The following is a 24301-nucleotide window of genomic DNA, read 5'->3' on the forward strand; positions in this document are numbered from 1 at the left end:
ACACCTCTTTGAACACCCTTTCCATTACCTAGTCTTCTGCTAATAAAATGCTGCAAAGAAAACACCATATTTCAGGTGAGCCTCTGCCAAAGCTGTATGCCCAGTATTAGTGCCCTGTGGAATCACAGGGACATTAAAAAGCCATGGAATAGAGGATAGACATTTGATGTAAATCAGAGTATTATTGCAAACTTGGTGGGCCTTGGGAGGTGTATTACTGAAACAGCACATAGAGTAAAAACAGGCCAAGGTAATCATACCTCATATTTCACAATAGTGTCAGTTCTGTGCCAGTGGTGCTATTCCATATTTATAGCTTTATATTGGCATAAGGCAATTTACATTCAAGCTAATGGGAGTTTTCCAGGAGTGTTGATTCAAGTTCTTGATGAGAAATGAGTATGGGTCCTTTTGCACATCTTTACAGCAGAAATAGCAGTTAGAGAAGAGTCTACTTGAGATTTTATGAAGTGGTGCATAGTGAAGCACCAAATGGACAGACCTTCACAGAAGTCTGATTTTCTAAGACATCTGACCTATGCTCCCTCTGAAAATCAAATATCTTCAGGGAATGGCAAGTTACCCACCTCAAGATAGAGTTAACACATTCAGTGAGCCTTGCTCTGAAATCTTGACCTACATCTGTCCGTAGTTCTCTCCATTGTGAAATGTGGATTACAGGTATTTTACTGTGAGCACACTTGATTTTATTCAGGTCCAGTTTATTTGAAGAAAACATTGCTTGCTGTCTATGCAAATTCAGAAACTGCCATCATCAAAAGAGGTGAATATGAATTTAACTCTTTGACAGTTATTCATTGTCACATTATTTTGGTTAACAGGGAATTCATCACAGGGGAGAAGAAAAAATAAAGCCTCTTGACAGTTACAAGGAATTAACGGTGCTTACAGTAATATATTTTCCAAGGGAAGGCTAGAGGGCAGGGTTTGACAGCAGTGAAGCTGTTCCACATACAGTGACATCCTGTGATCATCGTTAGCCTGGATTTTACCTTTATAGAGGGAAGACTTGTTCATCTGTGTCACTAGCATGAACTGTGCAAGGCTTTGAAGTCCCAGCTCGCAGGAGAGGCTGAAATCCTCCTGTTCTGATCATTCTACCTGTGCCCACCACACCACTGCACCTTGTATTTTGAGGAGACAGAAGAGTTAGTGTTGTGCCTATGGTATATTTAGGGAACTGAATAAGAGAGCCCAGGTGCCCATGGAAGCCTATGGCCAAAAAGGAAATTGGACATGGGACTAATTGAGTATTCTGGGCAGGGTGGTGTTGGCAATTATAATAGCATTCCCCATTTCCCATGGCAAAGAGCTTCTGCTTGTGTTTCACGCTTCTGCCAAGAAAAGGATAAAAGGAGATTTTCCTCTATGTCACTGAGGAGAATCCCCTTTTCATCCAGATGAATTATGCTGTCTTCAAGATGCCAGATTAATCTGTCTGTGATATCCCTTGTGTATTGTTTCTAGACTAACACATATCTGTGTTTGCTCTTTCATGATCAAATAAAAAGCTAACTCACATGTTAGTCCTTTTCTGCTACCACTGCCATGAAAATATCTACAGAAACATTTCAGTCCAGCTGAAGAAGAGAGGTTCAAATAGACTGCTCATTATGCAACCAAAGATTTGCTGTGCACTGGGGTAAAGGTTCACTTTGAGTTGCATCATAAGAAGCCTCTGGAGGAGATACTTTAAGCATTTGACACAGTTCCCTGAAAGGGCAACAAAGGGCGGCAGCTTAGATGGCATTTTGATGTTGTGTCCAATCCTCTCTTGAGCCTTCTCTGGCTTCTTCTGAGTGTCTTGAAAGGGAAGTAGCATCCAAGCTCCACTCCAAAATTCTACATGAGATCCCCATGCAGTGGTGGATCCCCAACAGTCTTGGGGTGAGATGTGGATGGTAAGTCAACATTTATGTTAAGGTTGATGATGAGTATAGTTTGGCTCAGTTGAAGCTTGTTGTCTGACTTGCTGTCATCATAAAAACCTTGTGAGCTATAGATTATTGCATTATAGGTATGAACAGTAGGAAAGGCAGACAAGGTAGGAACTCCAAGATACACATGAATTAGGATTAAATGGGGTAAACTAATTCTCAGTCAGATCCAGTCACCATTAAAACAAGGAAGATAGAAAGAGACAGAATCAGAATTAGTGAGATAACAGATTGCATTTCTGGTTAGGAAGAAGACCTGTATTATGAAATGCTGGTGAATTTAATGTTCAATTCTAGCCTTATTTGTCATGCGCATTGTAAAGCATATTTGCAGTCATCAACTTCTAGTCGAATCAGGGCAGTGAGCTTTTGTTTTTCTTAGAGTACTTTATGTTTTATAGCTTAGAGCCTTGGCAGAAGTCCATCTATGGTGAAGATCCACATTGGTGTTAGGCTGGGGACTGCAATTGTTGCTGTTCTGTCTGCACTCTGCTGTGGTTGTGGAAGGATCGGGATTGAAGCTGTGAGGGTTTTCTCATGATCTCTAAATCCAGAAGTGCATTTGCACCAGTTTTATCCCTAGAAAATCATCCATTGCTTACAACTTACTTTCCTGAGAAATACTGCAAAGCAGGCTTGTTTTGTTCATGCTAGAATACAGTATATGCTAGGTATGGTATAAGAAATTATACTAGAAGGTAACTCTAGTTATGACCCAAAAAACCCCACCACATAACAACAAACCCCCATTCCCCCAAAAATTAAGGAAAAAAATCAACCAACCAACCAACCAAACCCAACCCCAGCTCTTTGGAGGCTTTTCAAGATAGTTCTGGGACTTTCAGATAAAGGTAATATATTCTTTGCGTAAGTGCTCAAAATGAATGTGTTGGCTCTATGCATAAACTGTTTTCAACTCTGTCTTGTCTTCAGTCTAAAGAGTGTTTCAGTGGCACCTTGGTGGAATTCCTCAAAACATTGGTGCTGGCAGATATAAGATGGCCTGCTTCAACTGAAGGGCCGCCAAAAGGAAGATTTACTATCAGTTTCCTGGCCAGCAGAACTGACAAATTGTGGCTGCAGGAAAACTCTATAATGTGCTGCAAGTGGAAATTTCTTTGTGCTGCATCACTGGATATAAAATGTGAGAGTGAAATGCTGCCGCTTAAATGCACACATCTTCCAACAGTTTTGGCAAAATCAGATTTCCAGATCTTTGTCCTGAATGATAAGCAAGTGCATTTGATAAAAATACACTCAACATCCCTATAAATAAGAATTTCTCTTTTTGCCTTTGCAAACCATCATCAGAAGGTTTTTCTTCACTTCCTCATTCCTTATCCTTCATCTACCAACAGAACCATAACAGCATGCATGTAAAAATGCATAAAAATTTCAGCCTTGCAATTTAAATGTCAACTCTTCAATCTTACTGCAGTACATTTCGACCCTCTTTTGCATATGGTGTGGTTGACTCCTTACAATTCAAGTTTTCTTTAAAATGACAGAAGATGCATCTGTGGCCCTTTCTGGTAGTCCCATTTGTTACTCTGTCCTTGCAGAACAAAAATGTAATGCAGCATGCTATGCTGAGACATCAGTCACAGACAATCCCTTAAGGATATTAAATAGATAGTTATGTTGGCTTTGTGAAGCTGATCTGACTCTGCTTCACTAGAGTTTAGCAAGACCTCACTAAAATGCTGCTGAGATTTAGCTTCACTATGATATAATGAGGCATCTCTGTATGGCAAAAGGATGTTGCAAAGGTGTGTCCCTATTTCCCATGTTTTTCAGTGCCCTGAAAAAAAGAAAAGATGGCAAAGAAATATAGATGTGTGTGTATATATATATATAAAATCTATTTCACAGCTTTCTGGTTGTCTAGGTTTTTTTTTCTCCCATCCTGTATAGTTTCTTCAGGCATATATCAAGAGGAGCTATTTGCAGTCATGCCGAGTGATGATTTGGGGGGGGTGTTGCAGATTGTTGAAGAAAGGCTCGGAACTCATACACAGCTGCACTAATGAAGTTGCAGGCATAGCCTGCTCCTCTCTCTCTCTCTCTTCCACTATAGCACAAACTAGTGTTTAGGATCTCACTTTCAAAGACTGAGGGCTTCCAGTGAGTCCTCTAAATTCTGCATATGGACACCTAAATTACTTGCCCTCAGTGGTTTTCTAAATTAAAAATTACAATTTAAAACAAAAAGCACTAACAGCTGTACCATTTGTTTTCTCAGAGTCATTCCATTTGAAAGTAACAGCAAATGCAATTACTTAAATAAGTTTACATAACTCCTTACCTTTTGAAGAATTTCCTTCCAAACAGTAATAATAAATGTACATGTGTACACTGAGAGGTCTCTCGGGTCAGACTTTTTATTTGAAAAACCTTATTTTTATAGCTATATAAAATGTTACAGCCATTCTTAAAGAATTCGTGAGTGCCTTTTTATTTGAGTGCCCACAGAAAGTGGAAGGGAATTTGCCACTTTCAGACAGAGAATACAAATGCAGCCCAGTGTTTCCACTGAAGGATAATGGATATTTTTACCATTTCTGCCCACATCCTTCAGAGCAGCTTGTACAATCCATAGTGACCCAGGGCCAAGAAGGTACTTTCCCTTCCACCTTGGTGGGGTTTTACTGTGCCAAGGTATGGCTTGGAAACTGCTTTGAGATCCTTGCAGTGGAGGTGTTAAAAAAGACACAGGAACTTGCAATGGTGTGATGATGCACCGACTTCACTGCAGCATGATCCTACCTGTTACTACAAAAGCCTTTGGAGGTCAAAAGCTGTCCTAGTTTGACTATTTCTGCTTTTTAATGAACGAATGTTGACACTGTTTGAATAATTCAGTAATGTTAAAATACAAAATCTTGAAGTACATCAGCCACTAAAACCACTTCTTTGCTGAAGACATTCTGCATTTCCCTGGCCAGGACCGGTGGTCCCTGTGAGGCAGAGCTGGAAAGTCTCCCCATGAGCTTCCAATGTAAAATTGAAGCTTGAATGCTCCCTGGCCATGAATTGAGCCCCTGAGTGCACAGTGACTGAATATTCATTTTGTCCTTTCTTCAAAAAAATACTTAGAATTTAAGGTACAAGAATAGCTCCATTCATGAGCTGCAATGTGAGACAAGACTCTGTCACCAGTGCCATATCTACATTTCTTAATAAGAAGTGAACAAAGCTGAAGTATTACAGTGTATAAAAATAATGAAAAAAGAAATCCAGAGAGAGAAATTACCTTTTTGTCATGAAGTGAGATGGGTTGATTATAAGCATACACATTGTTTCTCTTTGTTGTTCACTTCATTGTGCAGTCTGGGAGAATAAGGAAACCATGTGTACCAGTATGGCTGGATGATATTAGGGTTTCAACATTTGGAGCAACAGACACTTAGGGTAAAACTTTCCCCAGATTTGAGCTGAACTACAGCACACACTTAGCTGTCATTAATCTTACATGCAGAGCCAGGCTTCTCATAGTTCAAAATCTTTGGAGAGGCAGCTTTTTAATCTATATTTGGTTCTTCTTTTTTCCCCCTCTGAGATTGGTTTCTCTTTGCATATAATGCTGTACTAGTTTCAATTTGAACAGAACCCTGAAATAAAATAGCTGAATATGAAACCTTGGCAGAGAGAAAGGAAACAATTATCTTGAAATTCTTTTTCTTTTCTTTTGAGGCATTTTAACTTCTGTTTCAAGCAACGTATTATCTTAATCACAACAAGAGGGCATATAGTCCTGGATGGGGCATAGATTCAATTAATCTCAGTCATAATTCTCAAAGAAATTCATTTCAATATAATGTAACACCTTTAAGTATCTAAATTACATCAGCTGAAGGTGGTTAAGAAGAGAAGCAGAAGCTGCCCAGCAGCTCCTGGTGGTCAGGTCTACTTCTGCCTCACCAGCTCTGGCAAAAGGCAGATCTGCAAGCCTGGACACAAAAATGAAGGAAAAGAACAAGGAAAGGAAAATGCCAGGAAAAACTGGGAAAAAGGCAGGATGTCTGTGAGGGCAGCAAGTAGCAGGGATATATGGTCTAAGCTTATTCTCAAAAATATATGAACTATAACAGCTGCAGGTTATGAATTATTTCCATCAGAAGTTTCTGGTGGCCAGGAGCAAAATTTTTAAGTGGTTTGCATATCTTTCTGTGCTCTTGAGATAATGATATGGCTGTCGGTTCCTTATTTTGTAGGTCGTTTGTACAGCTCATCTTCTAAAACCCCTCTGCTAATGTTCAAGAAGGATATTACTGGAATCCCAAGCTCCTTGCCATTTTACAGAGTTGAATCTGGACACGTAACAATATGAATTCAGCAACGTGTGCTGCCAGACAGCATTGGGAATGGACTGGGAACTAACTGTTTAGACTTGTGTGTATGTGTGTGTGCATATCTGTGAGACATTCATAAACTACTCAAATTCAGATGTGTAAATTTTACTGTTAAGTGTTTGCATTTCTTTGCTTCATCATTTCTTTTTATTTTGCTTCATTTAGCATAGATTATCTCTGTAAGTCTGGCCACTAGTCAATTACTCAATTCCTTTTCAAAGGAAATAAAAAGAAAGATTACAAAATTTATGAGACTAGCATAAATCACAGTATCTTCCCCACCTGAGAATCTGACTCTCTAAAGGTAGTTACTTTCTTCTTTATAAAGGTAATTATTCTATTAAAATTAATAGTAAAATGAATACTGCTGTGACTGAATTACACGGGATAAGGGTGAAATACTGTGATCTGTTCTGCTATGAATTAGTAATTATAGTGTGCTCAGCTAAATTTGCATACTTTCCTCTCCTTCCCTGCTATCCACCTTGGTTTAGTTGCTAAAGCTCTCTGCAGGGTTGGAGCTGGAGGTTGCTAGTGGTTTATGCAAACAGGAACTGTTTGCAGAATATAATATCCCTGAGTTTTAAGGTAGCAGAAGAAGTTACAAGAAAAGCATGGTTTTGTTTGTTATTTGAAATATCTGTGATCATGTTTCTAATGTGCTGTGTTTATATAGATGAGGTGAGTTAAAAAAAAGAGGGGAAAATATCTGTCTCCTTTCCACCTGTTATTTCTCTGGGAAAAGTTTGGCTTTGTGATCGGACTTTGAGTTCACACTGCCTGAAGCAGGTGGCATCTCAAAGGGACAGCACTCAGAATAGGGGAGATCCAGTACTCATTCAGGAGCTCATGGACCTACAATAGCTTCTGTTTCAGAAAAAGCTGCCTGCATCTTTTTGCACTTAGGTGGTTCATGGAAAGTTTAGTTAACCTTGAAGAGGATAAATAATAGTGGGGTGAAAGGCAGCCTTTCTCACACACATATTGAGAGGCATGCCTTGAGTCATAGAAATTACTTATTAACTAGAGGAAGTGAGGAAATAGTACATTTTCAGTGCTATATGGATGAAGGGCAGAAGTCAAGTGTGAGGTCCAGAGTGGTTTCTGAGGATGAGAGCAAGCCTGCCCAGCACTAGCAGGCAGATTTTGCCCTGCAGCCTCTACAACCCTACTATGCCTGGGTACATGCTTAGCTCAGCAAGGTGGGCTTATCACCTCAGCACAAGCTAAATACCCCTCAGTCTGATAGAAATAGATATATGGGAGGAAACTGAAATAGAGAACAGCTGCCCTTTGACCTGCAGTAGCCTGAATCTGACATCCTTCAAGTGTCCTGTGAGAGCCATGTGTTCAACTTGGCTTCAGAGGCAGAGGAAGGAAATCACTGCTGCCCAGGCAGCCTGGGAAAGCCCTAGCTGGATGGATTCCTGTGAAGTAATGGCTTTCTTAATAGGATTTTATTGTTATTAACCATATTAGGATGGTCACAGGCTGGTTTAGATAGCTTATGCTTGATTAAATAATAACCTGCTCTAAATGATAAATGAAAATTTGTCCAAATGTACGAAAACCTGTTTTAACTTTCCTGGAATAGCACACAGCCACAGTTCCCTTCCTGGGGATTGATGTGCCTATAATTTCCTGGATCTTCCTTTGAGCCCTTGACATCTCTGGCCACTTCAAACTTTATAGAAGGTTGTACTTTTTTTCTTCCTAATATAGCCTGTACAGTGCATAGCTCAACAGAAGCACTTTTTCACCCTAGGAAAGCAAGCTTAGACAACTTGTAAAAAGGTCATGTAAACTTTAGATGCAAGAAGCCATTATTTTTAATTCATGTGGTCTATCCATGTTTCCTAGCACCTGAACAGTCCTTCCTGCAAATTACATTCTTTTTGTGAATATAAACAGTTTATTAAAACTCCTGTATTAATTATTTAAATGAGTTTATAAATATTTGAGGAAGCCTATGCAAAAGGCACTCATAATAAATTATCGGTTTCTACCTCAAGTTAAATTACAAAACTCTGAAGACTACCTTCTGTAACAAAGCCATTTCTGCTGCCTGTTATCACAAGGGACAGAGCATTATATCTAGGAAGCAATATAATAAAAATCAGCACCTAAAGTTTAAAGTGAAATGACAACATTTCTGTCTTAGAGGGTTGGTACTAAATGTGATACACAATCAAGTACGTGGGCATTCAGTTACCCATGATTAGTGTCTTATGAGAGGAGCCATCAGTTAGACTTTGAGATCACAGGTGTGGAGACTGAATTACTAAGCAGAAGGGGAGAGAGGTACTGAGAAGACTCCTGGAGCAAGTGCAAGAAGGAATCACTCACCCAGATCGATTGATTAAATGAGAAGTCAGATACTGTAAGTGGTACTGGCAAGAATATCAATCCTACAGCTCTATGGCAGATCAAGCTTAATAAGACAAGGGAATTTCTTATATGTGAAGATAGGCAAAACCCAAAATTAAATAAAAAATGGCAGAAGCAGAATAGCAAAAACTGATCTGGATAAACATTCCTGGAAATTCTTTCAGACGGGAGGAAGTTTCTGCTTTGGAGTTCTTAGTTTTGCAGTGTTGGTTGATAAGGTAAAGACTCACTCTGTAGACATTTCCATCTTTTGAGTCCTAGTGCCCATGGTAATGTCTGCCTGTCAAGGACATTGAACATTTTAAATGGCAGGTGCCAATCAGGACTGAAGTGTGTCTGCAGAATTTGGGTAATGGATAATTAAACTGATTAAACAGAGATGTCCAGTGATGATCCCCTTCACTATGTGCTTCTTTCTTAACTGTCCTTTGTTCAAGGAGCCTCTTGATACATGAATTTCTGGAGAACTTGTTAAAGTCAGTTCATGGTCTTACAAAATAGACCAAATGCAAAGCCTCAAGCTGTGAACTTGTGATGGTTGATAAAAAAGAAGCACTAATAAAGATGGACTCACCTATAAGAGTAATGACAGTTCAGATTAGCTCCACAAATCCAGCCTTTACAGTTTTCCCAACCGCTTCTCTTCATCGATCATCTCTTCCATTGACAACCCCTGCTAAAGCAGAAAATCCGAAGTCTTACTAGCCTGAGGATTGCAACTTAAAGTCCAGAATTAGGCAATTCACTAGCCAGTTTTCTTCCCTATATGATTTACTTCTAACTATCAAGTATTTGTGGAGGTGACTATTTAGAAAGAAAACACAGGTATTTCAATCTTGTGTTGTTTTAAAAAGCTTTAAAAAGATGAACAAGGAGTGTTACAGAATTTCATCTAAAACAATTTCTGCTTCAGTTTGCTAGTAACTATAGCAATTCTCAGTGCCTTTGTTTAGTTATTCATCTTTGGAGGGGTTTCTGCTTGCATACACTTTGCAACTGGCAGAGCTGAACGTACTCTGCAAAGCATTTTAAGCTAATTCATGCTCAGATTTGTAAAAGAATGTGTGCTGGGCATGCTCAAGCTCCATTTACATTCATTTTGTATGAGCATTAATGAGATCAAGTAGAACAAGGACAGATGTTTGTGAAAAATAAAAAGTTAAACTCCTATTTGTTGTGATGAGAATAGAGCTTACGGCTTCATAGCTAAGAATCATCTGAGCGAGTGTGCGTGAGATTCCTGGAGTATCTGGAGTCTAAGACTCGCAGCTCTTCCCATCTGGTTATTTTTCAAGAGCACATCTTCTGCATTACATAGCAAATAATGATCCTTGCATAAATTCAGGATTATTCACTCTAAGGACAACAGAGTAAGGTCATCGTATAAATTATTTGTAGCAAAGGCTTACCTAGAAGCGCAGTCCAGGGACTCTTCCAAGGTAAAAAAAAAGGTGGGGGGGGGAAACCACTGTAAATGGTAGTGAATTTTCATCTTTTAAAATAATACAACTCAGGGTTAAATTGAATGGAGGCAAAAAGACATGAGCTGTGCCAATACCAATACAGCCATGAAATTTCAAGTACCCATTAACAGACTTCTCAGCTCTGTAAAATGTTTCAGAGTAAATAAGCATTCTGAGCACTGAAGGAAAACATAATTTCAAAGAAAAGCTTGTCAGTTAAGGTCAGTTTAATATCCACTCATGAATTTCGTGTTTTTAAGTCTTGCTGATAAGCTTTTATAATTGAGTTACTTCTCTTATTCCATGCATATTGAAGCAGTAATTAAGCTATTATATGAGATACAAAGTATTGTGTGCTCAATTCATCAATTTTTGTTCAGTCTCACAGTTCTTGTTCGATTGCACTGGCATTGTTACACTGAAATATCTCCAAATCTATCATGTCAAGATTATGCATGATGTAATTTGTAATAGTAGCTAGGGATTTGTTTACAAAAACAAATGTTCCTTTAATCTTTAAAACAAAATTAGACCTGTCTTACAGCACAGAACAAAGAGATTTGAACGAATACAACACTTTTAATGAATCAGTAATTACCTCGTGGAGTGGCAGTTGGCTCATTTAACCTTTGAAAACGGCTTCTTCCACACAGATTTTAAACTGTGCCCTTGTGAGATAAATTTTGAGACCTAGTCTGTGGAGATTTAAGTGCTCTATAGGTGTATTATTTATATGACAGAAATCCTCTATTCATAGAAGAGAATTTGGAGCACACTGTCTTTTCACAGTAGAGTTAAATGCAAGTTAACTAAACTACCTCCTAAAAACGTTTGCAAACTTTGCCACTTGGTACCTCTGTTCACAAAGTGGCACACCATGTGGAAGTTCATAGCACCAACGTTATTACAATAAAACCTCCTTTAGTTTGCAGTGCGAGCTTGTTGGTTGGAGGGGGTTTAAATAACACTCCACCAGCTGCAAACTAGTCTGCCATAAACAAATTTCTGTAGTTGATATGGTCTGAAAATTGTTGGTGGGTACAGACAATGGCAAAAGGCTATTCCCATCCTTTCCCAGAGTATCCTGGATCATCCATGGGTTACGCTCATCAGGGCTTCGACACACATTGCTCTGCAAATTAACCAGACACATGCCAACAAACAACTAATGAAGGCTGTTGTTCTTCTGCATGTGTGTAATAGATTGGTAATAGATTTGTGCAGATTTTATTAGGTTGGAGGACACAGCAGAACGTTTAGGGGAAAAAGAACATACCAAGAACTAATTACAAGTCCTTTAATCACCAACTGTGGACAAGTTAGCTTTACTGCTATTAAACAGGCCAAAGACATGTGATGGTGGGTGTTAGTATTTTTCACAGAGAAAAACAATGACAATATAGTAGCTTGCATTTAAAAACAAACAAACAACAATCTTTTTCTCCTGGAAAAAAAAAACATATACAAAGTTAAAATATGTGTATTTCATTGACTGATAACGCATAATTACATTATGTGTTATTAATTTCTGTACATTCAGTGGAAGAACTTGCCTTATATATTTATTTACGGGAATCTTCTCTGTAGACTGGAAACAAGAGACAAATACTACACTATTTATACCCAAGGAGTACACCAGAATTTAATTTCATAATTGATGGCTATCCAGTATATTATGCATGCTTTGTTATGCCTTATAAATGCATTAGAGTTCTATAATTTATTCATTTTCAGTGTTTTTTCATAGAGTACTTTGCTGCTAAGCTATGATTCTGGCACTTCATTCAGTCAAAATCTCATCACAGACTTTCACCCTTCAGAGCCCATCTTGCAACATTTCCTTTCCACCTCACTAAACCCAGTCCCCTGCAGCTCAGGGGATTCACGTTTGAGCAAATGCAACTTTTAGAGGCATCAGATTTGGTCTGAAGCCTGCAAAAACTAATGAGGATTATTTTTCCTCTTTCTTCAGTAACTGCTGGATCAGAATCTAAACACAGATCATTGGTTTATAATGCAAAACCAGGCAATAATTGTTCCTCTTGGGCGTTTCTTCCACCAAAATGAGGGACTACGGCATAATAATTGTATCTTTGGTTCAACACAGTAATTTCCCAGAAATCCTTGGTTGTGTGAGCAAACATCTCCACAACAGCATCAAGACCACAGCAGATCATAATCTATATATATTATATACATAGATTATATATATTTTTACACACACATATGTGTGTGTGTATATATATATATATATACACATATATATGTGTGTGTGTATATATACACACATAGACATATACATATATATACGTATGACTTCAGGTCCCTGCAGCCACCAGAGGAAGGGCGTTGGAAGGCCACCCACACACCTCTCCACCTCCTGTATCCTTATCTTAAGGCCTGGCTTTTCTCTATCTGTATTTCAACTCATTCATTTACTTAATTAATGATATTAATGAAAAATTAATATTACATGGAGACATTTTGCTTCTTTGATGGCACACCAGTCCTCAACTCTGGTCTGAAACGTGTGGGTGAATATTTATAAGCCACTTCCTATTGTCTTTGCAAAAATGTATAATTATGTTGCAGTTCTTTGGCATTTCATTAAATATATAACCATAAGATTAAGCTTTCACTAGGCTATGTAGAAGCAGTTCAAATAAGGTGTAAATAACATTGCTACACTGCACAAATATTTTATCAGCCTGCTTTCAGTTTTGTTCTGTAGCAAGGGATGGATTCAGTTCCAAACTTCAGTAATAAATATGCAGCAATGGGTCTCCCTAACCTACAAGAGATCCGTTTTCCCCATAGAGGTTGGGAGGGGACCCTCTGTCACCTGCATTCATTTCAGCTCCCTGCATGTATAAGCATTTCATGTTTTCATTAGTCTCATTAGCACTCAGTGTCAGCAGGTCATTCTCCAATCACCCGCTGTCTTTGCAGTGAGGTTTTGTCAAACAACAATAATTTCATACACATAAAACTACAAATAAAGGTGGGCAGCTTGACGCTTGCTTTAGATGTGTGTTGCTGTACATGAATTCAGGAATTGCCAAGAAAAAATGTAAAGCTATGTCCTAGTACTCTAGAAGGTCACAGAATACACTACGTGCTTTTGGGGAGACAAGTTTATCCGACATGATTTATTTTATCATTTCATGTCCTTCCTCTCTGCCACAGATATCTGCAAAAACCTGTACTGTTGAGGCTTGCACTGCTTTTCATTGTAGAAATCAAGTTTCTGCACAGATAATACAATGAAGGTTCAGTTATAATATCAACTATGATCCATAGCTGTCAGAGGAAAAATGTCAAGCATTGGTCATGTCTGAGCTCAGTGGAATGTGGAATAATTAGAAAAGCCAACACCACCTTTTGAGTACACTATTAGCAAATGAGAGCAGGGGCTGAGAGGCAGCTACCGAACACAATTCAACTGACCTGGGATCTGCTGACATCTCTGGGAAGGAGGGCTACAATCCATTGGCTTCAGGGTTTTTATTACCTTAAAATCTGAGACTTTTAAAAGATCTCACAAATTGAACTGTATGGCCCAAGAACAATGTGGATTGCTTTTCACTGGCCTGTACTTAGTACTGCTGAGATCTCCGAGATCTACCCAACTCCAAAATAATTATGCAAATTCTACAGTTCTTAAAATCTGGCTGGTTTTATCTCTGTACCTAGCTAACAAAACTGAGGTTTTTTTACCTCTGAACAGCTGTACACACTTTATAAGTACTCAGAGGACTTGAGTACTGTCATTTTTAATGCACTCATGGAAGTGAAGATGCACGTTCACTCACCATGAAGGTGCCACCCATGAGAAATTGTGGTCCTACTTCAGTGATGGCTGCACCTCAGCCATATGTCTAAGCAACATTTGTTTCCAAAGGTGCAAAGAGAAAGACATGGAAAAATGACAAAGCTTCAGCTTTCAATCCTCCCAGCCTGAACAACATTTTGTATGAAATCCCCTTTTTTAACAGACCATCTCTATTCAGCTGAAAATCAGGCATATGCTTAAAAGACTTCTGGCAGAATACAGACTTCATATAACTGTGATGTTATTATTTCTTATTGTAGTACCTAGGAAACCCAGGCTCAGTCCAAGCACCACTCTGCTAGTTACAAAGATGCAGAAAAAAAGGTCAGTCACAAAGTGCTGCAGTACAGTGTTGGACCTCGACAGGGGAGAGGCGAACATACAAGGAAACAAGGCAAAAAGAACTCATCCTCTTAAGTAAATAAAATTACAAATGGAAAAGTGGTATAGCAAGGAGATGATTTACCTGTAGTAACAGAGAAAGTCAGAAGAAGAGCTGGGATTAAACAAGCCTCAGGAGGTTCTGATTTCCAGGTGATTAGCCAACACCATCTCTTATTAATCATATTGTTATGAGGGAAGCATACAACACGCTTATGCCATTTTTTCCAATTTAGCCAACAGTATGCTAACTGTTAGAGAGTGGCAATGGAAGTGGTTTTTCACTAATGAGTCTTCTCATGCTGTTGAATTAGCACTCTTTTTGCTGGTTTATGCAGATCTCAAGTGGAAATTGCTCATGGATCCTTTGCATCTAATCTGCCCATTCATCTCTTATTGGTGTATTTGAGTGCAGCCCATAGGGTTGTTAATATATGTTACACTCTTAAAAATAACCTACTCTAGCTGCTGAATATGTTGCAATGAAAAAAAACAAGGATTCTGGATGGAAAAATATAGAAAATCCTTCAATTCATTCTGAAGTTTCTGCCAGTGAATTAATAAAACATTGGTTAAATACCTGGAGAATACTGCAAAGTACAGAAAGTACTAACAGAAAAAAACAGCATAATGATCTCTTTTTAATGTTTACTACAATTAAAAAGTGCTAAATTAACTCAGCAAGACTGTATCTGAAAAAATTAGGAGACATGAGACATAATTTGTCAGATGGATTGCACTGTGCTTGCAGTTTAAACTGGAGAAATGTCAGTTTTCCTCAAGTTATGAGAGGTCTGTTATCAAAGTCAGCAAAGTATTACACTGTGTGAGCATTAGATTGATGCTTCTAAAATTGAATAAGATTGAATTAAAGCAGATAGTTTGATGGACTCTCTGTAGGAAACATCCCGTATTTCTCCTAGATAGCATTATTCAACCTGAAATCTTTTGTTTCAGGTTTGTATTCTTTAACTTACCAGACTTCTGCTTTACAACTCCCAGAGTAAAGAGTATCTATGTCTGTTTGTGGAATATCTTTCATATAGCACTTTCTTTCACTACGTTTTTCTTATCCTCCTAGAATGTGTGTTCCCACACCCATAATTCATTCCACACCCCATGACATCCCAATAAAGTAAGAGAAATCAGATGTCTCATTTGATTCTCTGAGATTTTGTTTTATAAAGAATAGGTAAGCACAGGGTCACAGATTCTGCTATTCCAGTTTATAGCTTTTTTTACAGAAAAAAAAAAAACAAAAAAAAACAAACAAAAAAAAACAACAAAGTGACCTGAAAGATTTTACCTATCTCTGTGCTATTGCCATTGCCAAAAGTCTCCATCAGTGCAAGAGTCTCTCACAGAGAGTTTGAACTTTCCTTCAATCTAATCCATTTAGAAAATGATCCATTTAGAAAATGACTCACAATTTATTGAATAATGTAGAGAAAATTGATATCTTTTCATTAAGGTGACAAAAATCTTTTTCGCTGCTGGCATCTGTGAAATGTGCTCTCTATTTAAATCTTATTTATATCAATCTTCTGTGGTGGAGACTAGATTAAAATAGAATGCTTTATACTTACAGTAAACAGCTTTCCCATCCTGCCACGAGTGTCATACTGGTTTTGAAAAAGAGCTCTGTTTCTTATTCCTTGGAGTAACATGATACCTGTGATCAGGAGGAAGCACAATCTGATAGCTCTATTCCTTTGTATTCTATTTCTATGAAAACAAAATGTGTACACTTTATCACAGGCAAAAAGAGATAGCTGCTGTGGCTTTATAACGGTGAATGCAGAAGCAATCTTGGAACATTTTAATACATAGCGTGTTCCCTGTAAACTATCGAAAAATGCACGATGATACTTTGCTCTGTTTTCAGATTTCAGGGTCTTCTATAAACATGAATTAAAGTTATATATTACTCTGTGAGTATTGTCACACTATTACGCTGTTAAATATAGTCTTTGTATTTATACAAAGTTTGTATGTAGTTTGCCAGACTGTTAAAGCCATTTCCTAAACACAGAAAAGTTAACAGAGAATTTTACTTGCAAACAAATCTTTGCTTTTTTTTTGTATGCACTAGAGTAGCAAACATGACACAAGCAAGTGCCTGTGAGTCTCAGGGCTGTGTGCACACATTCTCTCCCAGACCACCCTCTGCCTGTGTCCTTTTAATCACCCGTAAGAGGGCAGTTAGTCACCACTTTGAATTACTGAGGAGCTTCAATTTAATGCAAAAATGTGAAGACTGAGAAATGTGAAACATAACAAGTTGGGAGTTTCAAGAAGTAAGGAAATTTTAATCAAATGGATTGTGTTTTTCCAAATATTGCTTGATTCAAGAGGGTGACGTTAATGTTTCCATGCTGATTTGACCTCAGTTTAGGTATAGATATTTGAAGGCATTCAGTGCATTTTTACTGTTCTGTAATAGAATAATTTGTTACTGAAATTGAAGGGGAAAGTGTTCCTAGCAAGCTCTCTTCATGCATCAAACCTTTGTGCTCCAAATGATGGACAAGAGCAAGCCAAAATTCAGTCACTATCCTTACACAACCTAGAAAGGTTCTTATGAACTTTCCAGGCTGAAGCCCAGTGAATTCAGTCTAAGCTGGAAGTTCTCTGAAAGCACCGAAAACTTTGGGCATTATGTTTGGCAACAAATGCATTTTAAAATGAAACAAAATTGCGTGAACGCTAGTAAATATAAGCTATTCTCTTACTCTTTCTTTACATGCAGTCTGATCCTCAGATCTCTTACCTGCATTTTATTTCTCTGGTAAACATGATTAGCAAATGCCATTTCAACCAAATGCTTTTTTGTCTGTTAATCCATGCAGACTAAACCCATGAAAAGCTAGATATTTTGATCAAAACTTTTCTATAGGTTTGCAAACAAAGTTTAAAAAAGAAAACAATATAAATTGGACTGGAAAAAAAACAAAAAATTTCTGAGGAACTTTTCTCCTCAGATCCATTAGTTATATGCTTAGAGTTTTATGTTCTTATAAATGAGACATTTTGTTGAAAAGAACTCAGATATAAGCAATCCCTTATTCACACTAGCAGGAGCCGGGGAATAAAAAAACCCACAAAACAAAACGAAGCAGGAGTAGTCAAGCCTCTTTTCTATCATATCCTTTTATTTCCCCATGTCTAAGGATATCTGTCTCAGTCAAAGCAGCCTTGCATGAATAAACTCCATGTTCCCTGTATTCCCCAGACAGTGAGAAGAACACAATGAAAACCATTCCAAAATGCTACAGGTGTCTAATTCAGCATGATGTGAGCACGCACAGCCTGTGAAGCCTGGTGACTAGCAGGAGTCTGTAATTCTCATGCAGAATTAGCACTTCAGGTCACAGAAACTCTCAGGTTTATCAGGATCTGGGAGATCCTGAATTCAAACCACCTGAGGGAAAGCATCTTAACTCTAACTATTCTCTCTCTCACAGGACCACTTCACTACATCTCAGAGCAGCATAACCTAAATGTAGAAGAGCTGCATTGTATTCCCTAGGAAAGCTTTCCTTTGCCCCACCCCTCCCCATACAGGTGTACCTAATCTCAAACACAGCAAACTGTGATTCATTTTAAAGCTTTTTTCTGCCTCTTTGAACCAAAGCTGGAAGTGTAAAGCTTTGCAATCAAGTAGACCTCAAAGGATCAGCAGTGCCCAAGAAGGACAACTGGTCCTCAAGATTAAAAGCTTCTTAATAGAAGAGAAAATATATAAACACAAGACTCAAAGGAGATCATTTTCATTGAGCTCTGGACACCCCTGCCACAGCGTGGTGCTGAGGACTACATGGTGATGAGCTTTGTAGTGCTTCAGACTTACAAAGGATTTTGCCACTTTACATATTAGAGACAAATAGGAGCCTTTAGGCTGCAAATAGCCTTAATTTCCCCCTTTATAAAAGGAGCCCTTTCTCCAGCCCAGCTATACTGGGTAGAGACAGATAAGAGTACTCATTGGTGGACCTTGGGTATACCATCTTGTGATTGTAACTGCACTGTGATATAAAAATAATATATATATACTAAAACCTGCACATTATCACATGAACCAGTTGATATTAAGGTTCAGCAATGACTTAGCATTTGTTTATTTTTTGAGGTCAATATCCAAATACATGGGCTATATTTAACAGCATCAACAAGTAGTTATATCATTTTAATTGCTACAAACAGCATTGCTTCCCCATACCTGCTCTCAGTCTGTATTCATCTCACACTGCTGTTTTACATTGTAAACTCCCTAGGCCAAGGCATTCAGTTGTGCAGGTTTTAGTACCAAGCACTATAGGATCCTTCTCCATGGTTATTTAATGATACAGCGCTGCTACTAGTAAATAATTATGTTGTTGCTTTTCATTCCATATCACAGGATTCTTCTCACGTATTCTGAAGATGCTCTGCTCTGATGATTGCTGTGAAGGCCAGTATTTAGCAGATACAGTTTTTCAGTTTGCCCACTGCACAATCTATTATTAGAGCACAGATTCAGCCCTCATGCCTTTTCACGCATATCAAAGAGAGATATCTCTTTCTACACTGTTAGCAGCATTCCCTTCTGAAAAGGACATGTGAACAACAACATTAAGCTGCCTTGCAAGCACAGGTGTAAAGGGTTTTTTGTTGTGTGTTGTACATATGGAGAAATGTTATATTACATGATAAAAAGTCGGTATCAATTGTGAGAAGAAATAGCAAAGACAACAGAGAGGTAGATGATTGCTATAAGGCTCCTCCAACTGAACTAGTCTAGTCTAGTCTATTCAAAGCTTAGCTCACTTGCTCCAACCTACTCGCCTCTTCTTCAAGACTAAAGGATCTTCCAAACACAAGGTGTTTCTCCCTGGTGAAAACCATATCCCTGCTGAGATGATTATTCAGCAAGTCTGCTTGTATAGTCACATACCAAGTGAAGGCCTGTTTTGAAATATACTGATTTGGATTCCTGAATTGCAGTAGCTTCCCATTAGAGTTAATTTGCTGGACAGAAATATTGCTTCTCATTCTGGTTTATTTTGCACTGTATATATTTTTATTTGCTATACTTGGATGCACTCCAGCATGGCCCAGCAAATATCTTGACCATGTGCCACTCAGATCAACCATGCACCTCAACAGTTGGCAGGTTTGTCCAGCTTATCTGATGAACAAATATCTCACCTTTCCAAAGGAAGTCTTAATTGCACTTTAGAGGAAATGAAAGTGAAAATTAATGAATGTATAACTGACCTTCTTTACAGGACTTCCCACTCTATATTAAGCATTTCCCAGAGTTTACTTCCAGCTTTACTTAAAAAACAGCTTCCTTTCTGTTTACATGACATGCCTTTGTGATCATTTAAGCAATCTAAAATATTTCTATTACATTCTTACCTAAAGAATATGGCATTTGTCTTAGCTTGGGTGTAAGTGTGTGTACTTAAGTCTCCCATTTGGAAATACACATTTATAGTATCACATACCTATATGCTTGCATCTGTATGTGCTTGTTGTTAGTCTGCAGCAAAGGAAGATGGATCAGAAAGTCAGGGGAGCATTAAGAAGTTTCATGAGGCTGCCAGAAGAATCCAAAGCATTTGAGGGTTTACTGTGTTGTCAGTGGTTCATTTTTTCATAGTCCTCACTAGAAAACAAAGCACTGAATTGGAATAGTCCTATGAAAGGTAGTTTTCTTCTCAGAGCCAAGTCAAAAGGGGATCCTTTCTAGTAAATTAAGATCGGAGCAACAAAGTCAGCTGCTTAGGTGGGACAACAACAGGTCTGTTGAGATAGTGTGATGGGTATAACTGTGTAGATAATGCTGATGATACATAACTTTGCAGCCATGGTCACCTATTGCCCACCTCTCCTAGCCTGAGAACAAGAATGCAGTTCAAGTGTTACGGATACTCTTTTGTCCCTTGCTGGGTCTCTCTCTTCTGCAGTCTCCTGCATTCTGGTCCATGCAGAGCCTCCTCTTGCATGTTGAAATGGAATAGTGATACATACTTTTTAATCTAGGAGCATCTGTGGGTTTGGTGCATTTATTTTTCAGTGTGGGTTGGTCATATGTCAGAGATTAAAGGGACTGGTAGCTTTGTCTGCGTAGCTGTGAAATAAGGGGAAGGATATTAATAGCAGCTTCAGATATGTTTTTAGGTGTCTACTTGGGATTTTGTGAGCATAAACAACTAGGTAAAAATAAGAATGTAATTATAAACTCCGATATGTCCTGAAATCAGTGCATGCACAACAGGGCTTTTTCCAGAGCTGAATGGTGTGATACAAGGTAGTCTACTGTTTCAAAGATATTTTATGGCCTCGAAGCAACTCTGGGATGATATGAATGAGTAAAGCATCTCTATTTGAGTGAGTGTGCAAGAAGCTTTGATAGTTAGGCTTCATGAGTACAAACATGAAATTAATTCTTGCCAGAGAAAACAAACTGCAGACAGAGCCACTCATGCACCAAATAGTTACAGTTTGCAAGGTTAGCTAAATTTGACCAAAATCCCAGACAAAAAATGTCATTAAGATCCAGTTAAGGATATAGACAGATACCAATTCCCAGGCAAGAAACTTCATTAAGGTAAACTTAAGGTTGTAAACATATGTGAGAACTAAATTCAAACAACAAGATCCAAACACTGTCATCATTTACAATGTTAAATATTTGGAAATTAAAAGTTACTGCTAGAGATAATATGGATTCTATAAAATTCATAATCATGTTTCAACAAACTGAACTGCTGCTCTTCATCATTACCTTACCTGCTGTTGCTTGTTGCGGTGCTCCCTGTCATGGGACACTGAAAGCTAAAAGTCTCCATGGGTTCCAAAAATTCAGCAAAAAGACAGCGATAGGCATTGAAAACAAAGCAGGTGCTGTTTATTCTGGAGTACCCTGACCCACAAGTCCTGAAGACATGGAGAATATTCTAAGGAAAATCTCTTTCAACTTGCCTTGTTCTTGTATGGGTCCAAAAAGGCCAGATTGGACACTCATGAAGATGGGCTGTTAAGATGGATGGTCCTTTGGTCTGAAGGAATATTGCTGCCATCACAGCATTCCCTGCAGTCACAGCATGAGAGTAGGTGAGATCTCATGTATACGGAAACTATGGGAAGCAGTGCACTGTCTTAGAGAATAAAAGATGCAAAACAAGTAATTAAATACAGAAACCTTGCAACTAAATTTCAATTGAAGGGTTTAGAAGGGGCATTCTGCTTCTAAAATGCAGTGTTGGACCCTTGAGATATTATTTAATTAGATTTTTCATTATAACAGAGTTGTGAACATTGTATTTTTCTCTTCTAGCTTCCATAGTGATTGGGAAATGGTGGTGTGAGATGGAGCCCTGCCTAGAAGGAGAGGAATGTAAGACGTTGCCTGATAATTCTGGATGGATGTGTGCAACTGGCAATAAAATCAAGACCACCAGAGTAAGTTGCCTTTCTGTCTATACCCAGGAGTTCTCAGTAGGAAAGGGAGTCACTAATGATTGCTTTCCCATATCTTTTCATCGTCATGTCTGCCGTAAAAGTCTTAAAGGTCACTGCATACCTCCCCAGTCATCCAACACTTACTATTTAGTGGAAGTTCAGATGGATTCAGGCTGGTCAGCTGGGTCCAGGCTTGATAACCAGCAGGTAGGAGCTGCTGAATCGCCAGGTCACTTTCTTACAGATATTGTCACATCTGGATCACATCTGAGTGCCTTTCTGATGGCTAAATGGAAGAATATTAGATCAAAGGGATCTGCTGGATCCTACATCCATTCATCGGCTGTTCCAGGCCACATCTGCAACAGCAGCTGTAGAGGTGCTTTGTAGCATCAAACAAAAAAACAGTGCTGAGCACTCAACTCACTGTCTACATTCGAGGTCTTCAGAGCAGCTCTAGCCCCATGAACCTGTTAGTGACATACCTTTGAGATACTGAAGATTCAGGTAAAACAGGCCAAGCGATGATGCCAACTTTCACCCTACATTGGTAGGAAAATGCAGAGATACAGCTGCAAAAAGAGCATGAATGAGCTGGCTACACTTCTCCCACTATGAGATTACCTTTGGGAAAAAAGGTATGTTTAAAAAATGGATTCCAGTTTTTTTCTTGAATTGTGCACTTATTTCACAACTATTTTTTGTAAAACTGCTACCTATACCTACTGTATTCCACACATTAAATTATTTTCATGCCACAATTAATTTTTTTTCTACAAAAATTACACAGTGGTGAACTGAAAATATGTTTTAAGGATTAATAAATTTTGGTTTTCAGTGAAGTGGAAAATAACTTTCAAAACCAGCTAAATTAAAAAAAAAAAAAGTCAAGAATTTTTTCCCTTTTTTCCCTCTTTAAGAAGTTCTATGTATTCATAACCAGCTACTAATTCACAGGAATGTGAAGCTCGGTGTTATGATTTCCTGACTTCTTTCTTTTTCTACAGTCCTAACTTAAGCAATTTTTCATATCTTCTAGGCCTTTCATTGAAAGAGTAGATTCCACCTCAACTAATCCCCATGCCATCTGAATTCTTTTCTTTCCCACTGTATGATATAACCTGGGATGAATGATTTGTATTGCAACCCTAGTTTCTTGAGCAGTGCCTTCTGGCATGGCCGATCATACCACCACATTTAGTTAGTAGGATACATACTAATTTAGGAGGTTTTCTTTGTAGAAGGCAGTAAGTGCCACCTGAAAACAAGATGCATGTTATCTCTTTGTCATCTCCCAGAGGAAAGGAGAAAGCATGGAGGGCACTGTGACTCCTTGACTCAGTTTCTTCCTTGCAGTGCCTTTGTGGCTGCAAACCACTCTGTGCTCACAAACTGATCTGTCCACAGTGAAACACCACTACAAGACTGTGCCCTAAAGTACATGCCTTGCAGTGCAATCAAAAAGCAAAATGGAAAATCCCCACAAACTTAGCGTATGTCCTTTTCCATTGAAGCAACATCTTTCTCACTGAATCAGAGAATTAAAATGGAAGAAAGTGACATTAAAGAAGCAATAAGAAACATGAAGTGTGTTATAGTTTTGTTAAATTACAATAATTCAGTACTGCTGCAGTCTGCCTGCAAATTATATAAGTTAGGAATTGCATTTGCTTTTTCCCTGTGAAATTGTCCTGCTCTTAACTCCCCCAACCCTCATCATATAAACTAGTTTTAGGCGATAGCCTGCATCTAGAAGCAATTGCTAGAAATGTGGCAGCTTCATTAATATGCAGATGTATGGTCCAATCTATTCAGTATGCATCATTGTATTTCATTTAAATTAAATACTTAGAGTGAGTGCTCATAACTGAAAAAAATATTTCTTCATTTACCCACAGGAGTTATTTTAATTAGCTTGTGAGGGGAGTACCTTATGGTGCTGCTTCCAGTAGATTTTTGCTTTGTTGCTTTAAAATATCATTACAGAACCCAATTGACAAAGGCAACGTGACATGATGTGCTTAGGAGTCATCTCTTGCGTTTCCCAAGCAAAAAATCTTCTTCATAATCCCTGAAACTTTGCTGGAATCCAAACTGCTGTGTCAAATCTGGCAACATAAATGTAAAATAATAGAAGCAATCAGATCCTGAAAAACACATTTTTTTGTCTTTGTTTTGTCATTTCAGATGGCATCAGAGAAAGGGATTACACTATAATCTGTATTGACCCCAATCCAGGCTGCAAGATTGGGCCATGTGTGTCTAATTTATGTACTTAAGGAGGTTAAGAAAGCAGAAGAAACAAGACAAATTAGTCAACATCCTAGATATATCTGTGGTGATTAGCCAAAAAGCTAGAGCAACTCACCATGGGCTGTAAACTGTTTTAATGAAGGCTTTTCCTCACACAAAAGACATGGATGTCAGGCAGCTGCTCTTGTCCTGACAGGGAAAACATTCATGTTTATGACTCTCAGG

The 24301-nt window shown here is 38.3% G+C and overlaps 1 protein-coding gene across 1 annotated transcript in view; it reads left to right on the forward strand.

The window, feature by feature from the left end:
• TAFA1 (TAFA chemokine like family member 1) overlaps positions 1-24301 on the forward strand; it is a 225726-nt gene that overhangs the window by 196061 nt on the left and 5364 nt on the right. Inside the window, exon 4 of the mRNA XM_062630289.1 lies at positions 21699-21823. Coding sequence (XP_062486273.1) covers positions 21699-21823 — 125 coding nt within the window. The remainder of the gene's footprint in view (positions 1-21698; positions 21824-24301) is intronic.

The sequence above is a fragment of the Pezoporus occidentalis genome, unplaced genomic scaffold, assembly GCF_034315485.1.
Source record: "Pezoporus occidentalis ecotype Australia unplaced genomic scaffold, CSIRO_AGI_Poc_V1 ctg35, whole genome shotgun sequence".
NCBI classification, from domain to species: domain Eukaryota; kingdom Metazoa; phylum Chordata; class Aves; order Psittaciformes; family Psittacidae; genus Pezoporus; species Pezoporus occidentalis.